The 15,737-nt window shown below is 38.9% G+C and overlaps 1 protein-coding gene across 1 annotated transcript in view; it reads right to left on the bottom strand.

Annotated features, from left to right (window-relative positions):
- Positions 1-2,261: 2,261 nt before the first annotated feature.
- The window catches only part of syngap1b (synaptic Ras GTPase activating protein 1b), a 100,837-nt gene continuing 87,361 nt past the window's right edge, over positions 2,262-15,737 (bottom strand). Inside the window, exons 20-21 of the mRNA XM_053327382.1 lie at positions 10,312-10,373; positions 2,262-2,379 (exon numbers count right to left, since the gene is read on the bottom strand). Coding sequence (XP_053183357.1) covers positions 2,262-2,379; positions 10,312-10,373 — 180 coding nt within the window. The remainder of the gene's footprint in view (positions 2,380-10,311; positions 10,374-15,737) is intronic.

The raw sequence follows: 15,737 nt of genomic DNA on the forward strand, positions 1-15,737 counted from the left end.
TTAGTAAGAGTATAAGGGGGGGAGGGGGAGGCACACTTATTTAGTAAGGACCTATACAAAAACAAGCAATGTTAAGTAATGACAGTATACTTTCATGGAAGGATCTGCCAGTCTAACCGAATCTTAATAAAAGGTTAGAAGGCTCCATGAGAGGCAGAATTTGGGGAACAAAATTTCAAGAAATATATAAGGGTTGTCTGAATAAATATATAACTCTGAATGACAACCGTTGCAAACATATACCATAGGAACCTAAAGTGAAAGTCAGATAAGTAAGAACTCAAAACAGGTTGAGAGTTTTTAAAGAAATGCAAGATGGTGGTTTCTGAAAAACAAAAAAACAAAAAAACAAAAAAAAACTGTCTTAGTCTATATATGTACAAACATTGCTTGGTCACCCAAATCTACTTAGAAAAGCTTTTTAGTTGGTCAGAAAATGAGTGCAAGCTTAAGATTATGTGAGTTACTTCTTGTATGAGAGCCTCAAGAATGCAGCTAAGTGACAGACCTGGCTGATATTCTAAGTCTGCACAGAAAGTGCCTCTGATAGCTGTCAGTAAAAACCTTTCCATGCCTCAGTATTGGTAACTTGAGAAGACCTATTCATAGAAAGAGAGAGAAACATTAGAGGAAAAAATAACTGTACACTCTGCATATACAAACAAACTGTATATACACATAGACATACCATATATACACATTTATCCAGTATATACACAAAGATTTACCCAGTACACACACTTATATACAAACACATTCACTCATTTTTTTTTTTTTTTTTTTAGCGGGACCTCTAACATATCTCTCTCTGTCCTCATTTCAGTCACATGTGGAAAAAGGCAAAGGATTTCAACTCAGATTGGTATCAGTGGAGTCCATCCATATAGAAAGAAATGGGGGAGTTTTACAGCAATTTGACTGCAGAGAAAGAAAAAAAAAAAAAAGAAAAGTGGTCACACTGACACCAAGAGTTCATCCACTGCTCGGTTCAAACTCTACAGACAGATAGTCGAAGTGGAGTACAAAACAACAGCTGTAAGAACGTCCTTATCCAACGGCTTTCACATCGTCCGTAAATGGAGAGCTCCATGGCGATTGTTGGGTGAGAGAAACATCCATCCACTTTCTTTTTTTTCTTTTGATTATAACCAAGAGGAAGGAGGGCACAGGTCTCAGCAACGTGCAAACTATTGTAAGGGGAGTAGGTAAAACACAAGTTTGGCCCTTTCACAGTCATCACAGTCCTGCAGGGCAAATACTCTCTCCACAAGATTGTCTTAGTATAAGAAAGCTTATAAAATGGATTATTTATGAACTTCCATTAGATAGAGAGGCATCTATCTATATCAAGAAATAAATATCTGCTCCGGAAGATTTCTGATGAAGAGTTTTTTCTTTTTCATACTATTGTAAGAATAAGCAGTGTCATAGAAATATAAATAATAACATTCAGTCCGGTTTTTCAAAGTCTTCATTGAAGCAAGAGTTGTTTGCTCTGAGCAGTTTCGCTTATAGTCGTATTAGGCTGTGCATATTTAGTTTCCTTTAAATCAAAGTCTGAGAAAGAGATTCGAAACGGAAGAGCTAAAAACTAATGTTGAAAATGTTGCAGAGATTTTTATAAGTGTCTAAAATGGAGTAAAAATGAAGCAGTTAAATAATGCTTTGAGAATCCTAGATAGATAAAGAATGAATAGATGAGGAGGAATCAAAGGGTAATTTGAAAAGACTATAAGTGAGAGAGAGAGAGAGAGAAGACAGAGAAAGAGAGAAAAAGAGAGAAAGAGAGAAAGAGAGAGAGGGAGGGAAATAAATGCTTTGAAAGTAACTTAGCTTTGACTGAAATTTTAAGAGAAGTCAAGCACCTTTGAAATACATCTTACCCCACAAACATTCTCCCCTCTCTCTCATTTTTGAGCATCACGCCTCCCTCGGCCTTTGTGTTCCTCCGTTCTGCTGATTGATCAGACTGCATAGCTGTTCTTTGCATGCTTTGCAGGCCAATAACGCATGTCCAGCCTTCCTTTTAAAAAGTAAAACGTAGCTCCAAACCACGAGGCGTAAAACACATTTTTAAAAAAAGGAAAAAAAAATCAAAATCCTGTCATCAAATCAGAGAGAGAGGGCCCAAGTAAAGTATGGTAAAAAAAACAAAAAAACAAAAAAAACAAAAACCCAGCATTTCCTTACATGGTCCGCTGGGGCTCTGCACCATCCTTTAAGCCAAGAGAATGGGACCAATGCCCCAAGTTCTCCCTTTGTCAGCCAATCGCGTCACGAGAGAGGGCTCTGGACATTTGGCCATGCCACCCTGTGGACTGCCGATGGTGCATCAGCCAATTAGGTTCCACATTGTCCTCCATGAAGCTTTGAGAGTGGCTAAGGGGAGAAAAAAAAGGGGAGACAGAGAGAGAGAAGAAACGGGGGAGGGTGCTTGATCAGGTGCTATTGAAGCATAGAGACGGAGTAGTGGGTGGCAGTCTTTCCAAAGCTGGACTCATCTCTTTTCTATTGTTTTTTTTTTTTGTTTTTTTGTGTTCAGCTCTGAGGCAACTGCTTGTTTACCTGAGTCACTGAGGTATTTTCACAGCAATGTTAATTTCTCAATCGCGGATCATCATCTCACATCTCTGGAAAGACACTGATGTTCACGCCTAGCCCGCTTTGAATCCAACATTCATCTCACACACAAGTAATTTCACAAGAAAAAAAGTAGCCCTACAAAGCTGTCTGAGTAGAAGACAATCTTTCCCTGCGTAAGACTGCGAGCATTGTTAACATTTGGTGGTTCAACAGTTAAAACATTCACTGTAATGATGAGTCTAATCTAATCTAATCCACTAGCACTGGCCTACAAGGTACTGGCACTGGCCATGTTGACCTTTGACACTGCAGAGTAAGAGATTTAAAAATGGCTGACACAAAGCTGATGTGAAACTCTTCAACTCCTCTTGGTTCCTCCAGCACGTTTAAACAAGCTGAGTTCTTGTGGAGCGACACCCGTGTGCGAGGCTACAGAGACAGAAACAAATTCACACCCAGACAAACCTTACAACAGACAGTTTATACACAAAATGAAGGAATATGGATACACATTACAAACATTTCAAAGACTCGTGTGTTTTCAGCATTTGACACATGAGAAACTGAAGAATTCATTTCAAAAATACATCATACAATATTTCTGAAGTTGAATGTACATTAAGTTATATTCTCTTTTAATTTGGTTTAATGCTTTTATCAAATGTTTTTTTTTATAAATAGAGCTTTTCTAATCTAAGGTAGTGAATATTTAATTTTGAAATGAAACTTCAAATTATGATAAATACACATGCTCATGTCATTAAAATTCTTTTTCATTAGCATCAGGGGCGTAATATGTTCATATTGTCTTAAGCAAGGCTGTGTAAGGTGCAATTAGTTAATGACTAGCTAGTCTACTGGCCAAAGGATGCTCATTATATTTATCCCAGGCACTTAGTGGTGGGCTTAGCAAACCTAAATGATTGAAATGGTCTTTTCACACATGTTTGAGAGAGAACAAGTAAAGAATATGTAAATAAATAATTAATAAAATGTTATTAATTAGGTAGCTAGTGCCCAAAACAGAAAACACAAGGGGACAATCAGTAACCTGTCATTAGTATTTATATTACTCATAGTTATACCTGCAGTTTGAAAATGTATTTCTGAATAAAAGATAAATATTAGTAATAATCTTCTGTATCTGAAAACAATAAAGAAACACTTTTTAAATTAATAAAAAACAACAACCACAACTTGAAAACTGGGAATTAATTCCATTCATCCATTTCATTCAAAGTTGCTTCATTCTAGCTTAAAATTGTAGTGCTCACTAAAAACAGCACTTTGGGGTTTTGGTCTCCAAAAAATTTGAAATAACCCATCAATTACCAGCCAGGGAGCTGCCTTATATTAACTGTAAATAAAAACCAGAGATTGGAGGAGGGCGCTTCTAAAACACAGATATGGAAACCCCAACAAACCCCATCAGACATAAGAACACAACAGGATGCACAAAGAACAAAGACAAAGACACAAAACATATTGGGGGGGGGGGGGGGGGGGGGGGAGTTTTTGGGTGGGGCACATTGCAGAATAGAGAGAGAGAAAAGACAGTGAGTGAATCATGAAAGAGGCAGTGCTATGGCAGACACAGACATTTTGACTTGGAAAATGGCACCATTTGTTTCTGTTTAGCACCAGTTTATCACATATCGGTTCTGAGATTGAGAAGAGAAAAATTGCACAAGCTCAGTCCAAAAACAAGAAGTCCCTTAGATTTAAAAAAAAAAAAAAAAAAAAGTTCCCAAAGCTCATCTTCCATCGACTTGTCACTCAAACCTCTACGACGCTTGATTTTGTGTCTTTGAATCTCTCTCTCTTTTTTTTTTTTTTTTTTTTTGAAAGCCTGCGGATTGTTTCTCTTACTACCGAAGCTAACTTGGATCTCCATCTTTTACCTCTGTATCAGATCTCTATTGGAAAACCCTGTTGAAAAACACTCAAAGGCACTAAGAAAGCCAGACTACATCGCCACATCTCTACCTCAACTATTTGCAGCCTGGCGTGTTCAGGATAGGTATAATTAATGCACCTACATCCATGGGAGTCTTTTCTAAAAATGGCTACTATGAAGTCTTTGGGGTGCAAGACATTCAATAGTGCTTACTTGTATTTATTGTTTCTCATGACAGGCAATGAGTGGACAGAGCAGATGTTCACATATTGGCTTGGTGTGTACGTCAAATGTTTTGTTTGACTGATTCAAACAGCTTTACAGTGTGTGATAGCGTATCATTATCTTGTCCTGCAAGACTGATACTGACTGAAGCTCCGTGTGTGAGCCTCAAGAGAACAAGTATCCGTTGAAGAGCCCTTTGTGTTGTGTGTTTATGTGTTATGCACTGTACAGTAGCTGAATGATCACTGCTTGTCTCCTGCACACTCTTCTTCTCTCTCTTGCCGGAGGGGGAAATACGAATATCTACGGCGAATTCTTTTCAAAGCATCGCCTTGCTAAATGGAAAAAGACAGGGACAGTGTTTTTCTCTTTTTTTCGATTGTGTCATCTCTCTCTGATTTGGCTCAGTGTTGTGTTTGACCTACTCCCCCTTCTTCTGCTATGCCTGTAGTTGCTGTTGCCGTGGTTCCGGTTGCCTGTGAGGTTGTCATGGGGGAGGATGTTTGGTTGCCACGGAGCTCTCCATTCTGACTAGGATGTTGATGAGGAGTGGGTAGAGAGGGAGGGTCTACGGTTTGGGGGAGGACTCCATTGTGGGGAGAGCTGTCAGAGGAAATGCCCGAGGAAGAGACTCTGAGGACTTGATCGTTGGATACCGCTCCTTCTCCACCACCACCTCCTCCTCCTCCTCCTCCTCCTCCGCCTCCAACACCTCCCCCTCCACCTTCAGTTTTCACACCGGGGTCTGCAGAACCCAGGGAGGAAAGCTGGTCCTCCTAGCGAGATAGAGAGAGAGGGGAGGGGAAAGAGGAGTGGGAGCAGGGAGAAGATGGTCGTAGGAGAGAGGCCATTCAATGAACGATGGGAGGGATGTGAGGAGTTGTAAAGGAGATGTTCAATCAAGGCAGATAATGTGACATGTGGAGGGGAAACAATCACATGTTGAGGAGTGTGGGAGTAAGTAAGAATAGTGAAGATAAAGATGAGAAGAGGACAAGGAGGAGGGAAAAAAGTCACCAGAAAAAGGGCGTGATTGAGTTGTGTGGAAGTGGAAAACATCAACATTGGAAAAATAGAAAGAACGGGTTGGAATGAGGACACGTAAAAGCCATGGCGGAAGCAAAGGAAGGAGGAAGTAGAAAATAAAAGACAAGTGATAAGGGATTGAAAGAACCACACAGAAAGAAAGACAGAAAGACAGAAAGACAGAAAGAAAGAGACAGAGAGAGAGAGGAGAGAAAGAGCCAAATGAGTTACGAAGTTGATGCATGATGTACACCAATAAAAAATGGCAGCACAAGAAAGGGGACACAGGAAAAGAAGGGATGAAGGGGGATTAAAACTTGAGGTCAAAGGGTCCTGATCCGCTTGGGATGAGTAGCATGGGGTGTTTGTCGGGTGCAAGGAAGTCAAGTGAGTTATTCTTTGCCAATGAGTACAATTCATGTTCAATTATAATTCTCTAAGGAAATGTGCGTGCTTGAGCAGCTAAAAAAAAAAATATCTTGAAGATTATAAAACTCTACAATTATGGCTTCTAAAAACATCTTAACAGCACATACTATAGCAACTTAGCTGTTGCTTAAAACATGCAAAAAACAACAACTGTCAAGCCACATAAGAGCTCAGTGCCAAATATTAAAAAGCCAGATAAAGGTGCATCCTATTTGACTGGCAGGAAATCCAAACCTCTGTCAAATTCACCAACCAAAACGTCTAACCCAAACCCATTAATAACATAGCAATGTGTTGCTGCATGGGTGTTTCATCCTGGATTGGAGCTTTTGATTAGTGATTAAGTCAAAGTTTGGTTTTGCCATCTTTTCTTACCTACATTGGCGCAGAATAACAGCAATGCAAATGTTAGTGTCATTATTAGTTTTTTTTTTTTTATCAAGGTCTGTTTGCAAGCCTTCACTCCCAGTCTTGTTCACTGGAGTCTGTGTGGGAGCAGTGGGAAGAGAAAACAATTGGGTTATTGTGCCAATAGACAACTATGAGGACTCTATTAATAATGGTGCTTAATGTTACCAAGAGCTACCACAAGATGATTTGAATATAGCAGCATTTTGAAAGCTGGAATTCACAGTTTAACCAAGAAGATCTGGGTAGAAACCTCTTGAAATAACTGCACTTGATTTTCTGTGTGGTGTCCAAACATAGTTACGTAGAGACTCTGTTTCACTGGAAAATGTAAAACAAGTGCAGAGCCATCGAAGACAATTTGTGCAGGAATTTAACGTCCTTATCAAACATTAGAAAATATGATATCAAATATCACTGTAATGCTTACATACAGGAAGTATGAAATACTGTAACATGTATGGGATGAAGTGCTGTAGAGGGGAAAGACAGAAAGAAGGAAGGATAGCTTGGTCTGCATACAGTCGAGAAAATGAAAAAGGATAAAAAGCAAATTATCCCTGGATAAACTGTATCTGATGGGTGTGTCCGCTGTGAGTGGAGGGTGTTTCCATTTTCACTTAAAAAAAAAAAGAAGTGAAAAGACAAAAAAATTACCCGAAAGTTTGATGTGAATTAAAAGGCCTTTTCTCTTCTCAATCAGAACCAAAATGAATGAAAACACTTTTCAGCTGCTAACTGGTGCTATGAACAGCTACCAAACTATGGTACAGACAGTTACAGGATGCCAGTAACATGAATCCACTGACACTTTTTTATTTGATTTACTCTGAAACACAACCAACAGTATCATTTAATATCCATGTGTAGACCAATACACATGTCTATTAAACTCAGAAATTCAAGCAGCTGAACAAAAGACAAAATGGCAAAATGTTTACTGACATCCTTTTTAACTTACCAAACTTGCTTCACTCTCTGTAGGCTGTAGTTTTTGAATATTTGGTGTATTCAATTACAGCTTGGTGTGAGAGTGTTTCTTTTTTTTTTTTCTTAAATGCTAATGAAAATTACCGTACCGGAGACAGAAACACAAAACACTTAGTGGAGTACTGAAAAGTTAGGGTGTAGTAAATGATTTAGAGTATCGTACACACAGGTTCTTACCCATCTCCTCCAATCTCCAATCAATTTGAATCATGGATGTCTAGAGCAGTAAGTGTAAAATCTTTCTCACCTCTACATGTGAAATAAAAACCTGCTGTAAGTGTTGGTTCAATCAGTATATATGTATAAATATAAATATTTAGATGTGTATGGCAATGTCAAAATTAAAAGTAACCCCTGTAAGATTTAATAAGACTAGCTTGCCAGATGAAGAGCTCTACCTCTGAAGCAAAAAGAAAAAAAAAATTCAACATAGTACGCATGTCACACATCATCAGACGCCACCATTCATACCAGATAATGTGCCCAGGTTCCAAACACATACACAAACACTTAAATATCAGAAACACAGACTCACTGAAAGACACAGAAAACACACAAAAAGATACAAAAAACATTAATCAGTGTTCTTCAGGGAAGGATTGGGTCAGATACGGAGATTTCCCATAATTCCCGTTGTTTATCTGAGGGCGAGCTGGGAGGGATGGAAAAACTGAATGGAAATGTATGTTTGTAGGATGTGTGTAGGAAAACACAGTGGTGGAAAAAAAAAAAAAATCAACAATAGAAGAAGAGAGTTTTGGACAGCTTGATTTATCACCAAGAATGTTAATATCTACAATGATGCATGTTTGGAGCTCATAATGAACATTTCATGTCTTATTTATTCCCACAAATCTGTAACTGAAGTCTGTGGAAAAATAAAAATACCTGATTCTGTCTATTTTTTAATTTTTTTTTTTTTTAATTTTGCTTACTTGCTTTGCTCTCACTATTGTAAAATATGTCTAATAGCTACTTATTAGTTTGCAAATTCCTGATTTTCTCGAATTACTATATGAAGATCAACAAAAGAAAAAAAAATTATGAGATTATAACGACTGTGTGAGTTTAGGAAACGGTGTAATTAATGTAAATGTAGTTAATTTACTATACATGAAACATTAATGCTGTATATTTTTCATTTAAATCGACACATAGTTCACTATTGTTTATCAAAATAATAATATTTAGTATATTAAAAGTTGTGAAAACATGAAGTGGTGATTAAATGCAATGAAAAATTCAGGTAGAATTTTGCAAATGCCAACATCTGAAAATATCGGAGCTTAAGAATCAATGCTGGTATTCATTGATTATTATTATTATTTTGTATTTCTCTGCATTTGAAAGATTATCCAATGCAAAGAGTTACAGGAATGTCTCCGTATATGACTTGAAAACCATTTGCAAATAATAATGTTGGCATACATGTGTGTGGACTGCTGGTTATGACTGAATTGTGTGTGTGTGTGTGTGTGTGTGTGTGTGTGTGTGTGTGTGTGTGTGTGTGAACAAGCAATGGCATTTTCATTTGTAGCGTCCTCAAACAGTCACACAAAAAAACATTTGATGATTGAATTTTTGACATTAGTAAAGCTACTGTAAGTACTTATATATATATTTTTTGGTATGTAAGGTATGTAATAAAGTCATTGGTCAACAAAAAGTGAAAAAGCAGCCTAAAATAATTCAAATGAACTCTCTGTTTGAGGTCTGCCACGGAGTATTTCCAGAGTTACCAGTGGATTCAAGAACACATGCTTTTATGTTGGGAGGGTGACTATAAAACCAGCAGGTTACTTACTACCTCTGCCTGCCTCTTAAAATAAAGAAATGTCTTTTTTTGTGTGTGGAGGAGGAGGAGAAGGAAGCGGACTTCATATCATGCCAATTGTAGTACTGTATTTTTGTCAGAGAGGAAAATAAAATTATATGGCTGGTGATTTTCTATATTTTTCTTACTGTCAGGGAAACTCAAGTGCAGAGTCAAACAAACAATGAATTAATCTACTTATAACTATTGTGTGTATCCAAAAATATGATATATCTCATTCCACTGTACCAACTATGCATCTACAGATCATATTTTCAGTCTCAGGAGAGCAGTTCCTTGTACGGCAGATGCCACTGTGGGTGTGTGGGACTGTGATTTAGTATGTAGTGTTTAGCTTTTGTGCTACATATCACATCTTGACTTTGTATTGAAGTTCTTTGAGAAATTTCCAATGTTGTAAAACGTCAAGAGGTTGTCATTTGGGGGGTAATAATGCCCTCTGGAACAGTTTATTCTAAATAAACCAACATTATATTTTCAGTGTCTCGACTAAGCTACATACTTTGGGTAAAAAGTGATCACAGGCCGGCATTGTGCTGTATATAGTTTACTGATATTGTATTTCATGATTTATGGGTACTATAGTTGAGAGACATATTTCACACAAACACCTCTCACTGCCAAGTTGCTTATAGTTAGTGCAGCTTTAAATCTTATGATGTTTGGTTTTGTTGTCACTCTTTCAACAGAGAGGCGTGCCCCTGAGAACCATCAGTAACCTCTGTCCAAACATTCAATGACAGGCCTCTTTCTTTTTTTTTTCTGAAGGGTCAATGGAAGAATAAAGTGGGGGCTGTCAGTGTGTTGGCTTGTAGTGAGTTCACAGGGTGCTGTGTATGGACAGGGACGCACATAGAGAACAGCAGAAGTGGAGAAAGGTTATGGATGGAGAGTGAAAGTTTGCCGGTTGGTTTATTACCTGGTTACTCGGGGTGGGACAGGCGCGAGACGGGGCTGCACTAGGATGGACTGACGCCTCCCCTAAGAGAAATCACCGTATCTCATCAACAAAGGAGGAGAGGAGCGGAGAGGAGAGGAGGGTTGACAGCAGGATGCAGGAGGAGGAAGCTCACATCAAAAGAGGAGAGGGAGGGAGGGAGGGAGGGAAGGAGGGCAGGAGGGAGGGAAGGAGGGAAGGAGGGCAGTGAGAGGGTTGAGGGAAACAACAGCCACCCAAAAGAACAATACATACACAACGCACAACGCAAAGTGAACCAAAAACAAGGACATAAATATACATAAAAATGCTTACAAACGCACATATATAATGACAACCATACACGCACAACATTATCAGACAACCCGACAGCCTGAAAGCATTAGAGCGGCATGCCGTGCAATGTATCATGAACATAAATCATCATGCTTAAAACAATAAAGAAAAAAGGCGTTAAATCGTGCACTTCAAACGAAATCTGCATCTGAAAGCAACTGATTAGTCAGTTATACAGTTATAGGAAAGCAGCAACTGGCATGTTTCCTGGCTCAGAAAGGTTAAAAAGACAGTAAAAAGTACATGCTTATAAATATCAAACATGCAGTTTTCTACTCATATAGACATTTTAATATAATATACACACTTGGAGAACCCAGAATCATATATACACTTAACACTTTAAACACAATACACAAGAAAAAGAACAAAGAATATCATTTGTGTATTTTACTATAACAGACATCCTGCCACACACACACTCAAAAACATTGATGACATGAAAAATTGATATGTGATTAATGTGACTACAAAGCTATGAAAACTGGTAGCTGTTGGCTAAACACAAAGCCCTACAAATGATCAATTTAATAGTTAATTGGTGATAAACTGAGAGCAAATTTCTCATTTTTTTTTACAACTGATAACTATAAAAAGTATAAAAAATGATTTTATACACTGATTCCTAAAAAAAAGCGGTTCAATAGCATCTCAAAATGTATTAGTTAAGTGTTATTATTTCTCAAATTAATGAATTGTTCCTATACTGTGATGTAATTGGATTAAACAATAGTCAGGTTACTATATGATTGTTCCATCACTCCTCCTGTTCATACTGTCCAAATGCACGTACATTATAAGTGATGGGAAACAAAATTCACAGTCCTAATGTTGTGCAAAAATGTGTTTCAAAGTTTATCTGATGCTTATATAAACCGTCGTCCTTCTAATTTAGTCAAATAACGTGTATATCTTCCACAGTTACACTCATTTTAGTAAAAACAAATTCCCTCGTTGTGTCTCAACTAGGGCTGTCAGCGTTAACGCGTTAATCGCGATTACATTAATGCAATCCATAACACGTTAATTTTTTTTAATCGCATTTTAATGTTGCAAGCCTTTTTGTCCCTTCTACTCCCCCGTAGACGGCTCCTCTAGCTGTAGCGCTATGCTTTGAAGTGGCCTCCTGCAGTAAACCTACCGCGCTGATGGAAAGTAAGAGAGCTACTGGACTTTTGAACGGCTTGTTTAACTTTAAAACACTTCCAGACGGTTCAGTTGACAAGTCAAAAGTAAAATGCAACCTGTGTCAAACGGAGTTTAACTACCACCGGAGTACGTGGAGTTTGAGTTAGCACCTCCACGCTAAACACCCAGGTGCAGCCAAGCGAGCCTCAGCTTCACCAAAGGACCATTTTGGAGTGTGGGAGTCGCAGCAGAGCCGTGATTGATTCCCAGTTAAGACACTCTGGTAAGAAATGCTTTACATTATGGGCTTAAAACTGCCTTCAAATGGAAAATAACAGGATTTTAAACATGCAATTCAAAATGCGATTAATCACGATTAACTATGGCAATTCTGCGATTAATCGCAATTTAAAAAATTAATCGTTTGACAGCCCTAGTCCCAACAGATCAACTGTTTTTGTTGTTCAGCTTCAGTGGAAGAATTGTAAAAAAGAGGCAATTTGGCACTAAAAAGACAGTAACTTTAAACTATATCAACTTTGTTTCACTGGTTTGGACGGGAGAAGCCTCAAATTAGCTTCGAATTAACTTCTTGATACATTTTAGCATGGACGGAGGACTGTGGATTTTGTCCCCCATCACTTACACTGAAAGCGCATTATGAAGATCAAGCATGAACAGGAGGAATTATTACAGAAAGATAAACCTCTCAGTGCTCCTGACTGTTGTTTTAGGACGGACTTAAAAAATTGTGAATCCGTCCTTTAACCTTCCTGTCGTCCTCCCGGGTCAAATTGACCCTGTCTGTTTTGACTGTTCCTTCCCTCCTTCCTTCCTTCCTTCCTTCCTTCCTTCCTTCTTTCCTCCCCTTCTTCCTTCCTTCTGTCCTTCCTTCCTTTCATTCCTTCCCTCCCCTTCCTTCCTTCCCCTTCCTTCCTTCCTTCTTTCTTTCCTCCCTTTCTTCTGTCTTTCCTTCCTTCCTTTCCTCCCCTCCTTCCTGCCTTCCTTCTTTACTAATTTCCTCCATCCTCCCTTCCTTCTTTCCTCCTTGCATCCTTTCCTTCCTTCCTTCTTCCTTCCTCCTTTCCTTCCCTCCTTCCTTCCTTCTTTCCTAATTTCCTCCATCCTCCCTTCCTTCTTTCCTCCTTTCCTTCCTTCCCTTCTTCCTTCCTTCTTTCCTCCCTTTCTTCCTTCCGTCTGTCCTTCCTTCCTTCCTTCCTTTCCTTCCTCCTTCCTTCCTTCCTCCTTCCTTCCTTCCTTCCTTCTTTCCTAATTTCCCCCCCCCCCCTTCCTCCCTCCTTCCTTTTCTTCCTTCTTCCTCCCTTCCTTCCTTGACTCGAGGACAACAGGAGGGTTAAAGTCCGTTCTTTAGTACATTTTCATCCCATCTTGTGGAATACTTTTGCAATTTTTACTTGAAAAATGAGAATTATTACTTTATCAGTTGCTTAAACCTGATTTTAGTCTCTTATATAGTTAAGCAGACACTCAAGCTTCCATGTCCTCCTACTAACTCATCTAAAATCTCAAAATCTCTGGATGGAAGTCAATTTTTTGCAGATTATTCTTATTTTGAGGGAATCATCTTACTGTGCTATGAAAGCTTATGGCATCCTGCACTGGTGTTATTATGTGGGCTCTAATTAAGTGTGGAGTGTTGTTTTAGAAGTTGGTAGCAGTGACCTGAGGAAACAATGGCATCATGCCTCTCCCATCTCGTTCCATATTAATTCACTCCAACCCTCAACCCCCCCCCCCCCCCCCCCCCCCCCCCCCCCCCCCTCAGTAGCGGTGTGTGCACCAGTCTCACCCATTAAAGTGAAGTGTCATCCCACCGGACTGAACTGTCTGCTTGTTTTAAGTGCTGCAGTGATGAAGGCCCCGAAGCAGAAACACAAAACTAACCAGTAATTTCTGTCAAAGCTGCCTCATATAATTCTCACTCAAGACGACGCTGCCTATTTTAGCGAAAATCACCTCGAGCTGCAAGTAGATTAAAAGAGCGTTTCAGCACAGATTTTTTTTTATACCCATTTATACTGTACGGCATTTACACAAACACCTGTACAGTACAATAGAAACCAATTGAATACAAGAGCCATGCGATACTTTACGAAGTTTGGAAAGTTTAATTTTCCAGGCTGAATCAGAGACAGAGACAGGTTGCAGTTTTTTAGCCATGCTAGTCAGAGTGTTGATCCGTCAGTATAGGCAGTGGTGAAAGAAGAGCTCAGATCCTTTACTTACTTAAAAATAGCAATACAACCAATATCCATTACAAGTACAATCCCTGAATTTAAGATCCTACCAATTAAAAGTATTATCAGCTAAATTTAGTAAAAGATGGATCACATGGGTTACATCAGAAACCTGAGCAGAAAAGTAGAAGAGGCTCTTAAGATGCAAAGATATTTAATTTATTTCATGAAATGGTGAAAAAACGATACAAAAAGTGAACGATCTTGGTTAAAGCTAAATTGACTCATGTGAAACCCCTTTTTGCCTCTTGCCCCTCCTCTCCCGGTTATTGCTGTTATTTGATCGTCTAGAACAGGGATGTCAAACTAGTTTTCATTCAAGGGCCACATACAGTCCAATTTGATCTCATGTGGACTGGATCATTAAAAAGATGGAAGGAAGGAGGGAAGAAGGGAAGAAAAAGAAGGAAGGAAGGAAGGAAGGAAGGAAAAAAGAAAGAAAGGAAGGAAGGAAGAAACATTAAAAAGATGGAAGGAAGGAGGGAAGAAGGGAAGGAAAAGAAGACAGCAAGGAAGGAAAAAAGAAAGGAAGGAAGGAAGGAAGGAAGGACCATTAAAAAGATGGAAGGAAGGAGGGAAGAAAAGAAGGAAGGAAGGAAGGAAGGAAGGAAAGAAGGAAGGAAGGAAGGAAGGACCATTAAAAAGATGGAAGGAAGGAGGGAAGAAGGGAAAGAAAAGAAGACAGGAAGGAAGGAAGGAAGGAAGGAAGGAAGGAAGGAAGAACCATTAAAAAGATGGAAGGAAGGAGGGAAGAAGGGAAGGAAAAGAAGACAGGAAGGAAGGAAGGACGGAAGGAAGGAAAGAAGGAAGGACCATTAAAAAGATGGAAGGAAGGAGGGAAGAAGGGAAGGAAAAGAAGACAGGAAGGAAGGAAGGAAGGAAAAAACAAAGGAAGGAAGGAAAAAAGAAAGGAAGGAAGTAAGGAAGAAAGGAAGGAAGGGAGGAACAATGGAAGGATGTAAGGAAGGAAGGAAGGAAAAAAAGACAGGAAGGAAAGTGGGTCGGTAAGGACCCCTCGGCGGGCCAGTTCTGGCCCACGGGCCGCATGTTTGACACCCTGGTCTAGAATCATGTGGTCCATTCATTGAGATTTCTTCAGTGTCACTTTTTGCATGTGAAATAAATGGACTGCTTTTGCATCTTAAAAGATTTTTCTCCTTTCCTGTCAGTGTTTGAGCTTTATATGAAATGGGGCTTGTTGATTTAAGCCACCTGTCACATTCTTTTGAAAATGCCTGGATTCAAGAGTGCAAACCCTGTCACTATACTACTACACTAACCTGAATATTGAGAGGCATTGCATTCACATATTTTCTGTTACATTGAAGACTTGTATTATATTATTATGCTTAACATACATATTTTTTTCTATATGTACGGCCTTGTAGCATTTCTCAAAAGATATCATTGTCGCATTAGTAGTAATAACGACCATCATTGTGCTGCTCTGAAGCTCCTGTCAGCTTTTCCCTCTTTTTTTTTCCCTCTTGGCATATTTCATTATTTTTTTCCCTCTGTGCTGCTTTTGATTGGTTACTAGAAATCTCCTGTGATGAGGCATTCCTTTGATTTTTTTCTTGCAATTAACTGAGGGGAAAATCCACAAACATGACCACATGGATGAAGGAACGCATACTGTAAGTGGGGCGACTGTTTGAATTTATGAGAAAAAATCCACCACATTGC

Source organism: Scomber japonicus, chromosome 10 (assembly GCF_027409825.1).
Source record: "Scomber japonicus isolate fScoJap1 chromosome 10, fScoJap1.pri, whole genome shotgun sequence".
Lineage (NCBI taxonomy): Eukaryota > Metazoa > Chordata > Actinopteri > Scombriformes > Scombridae > Scomber > Scomber japonicus.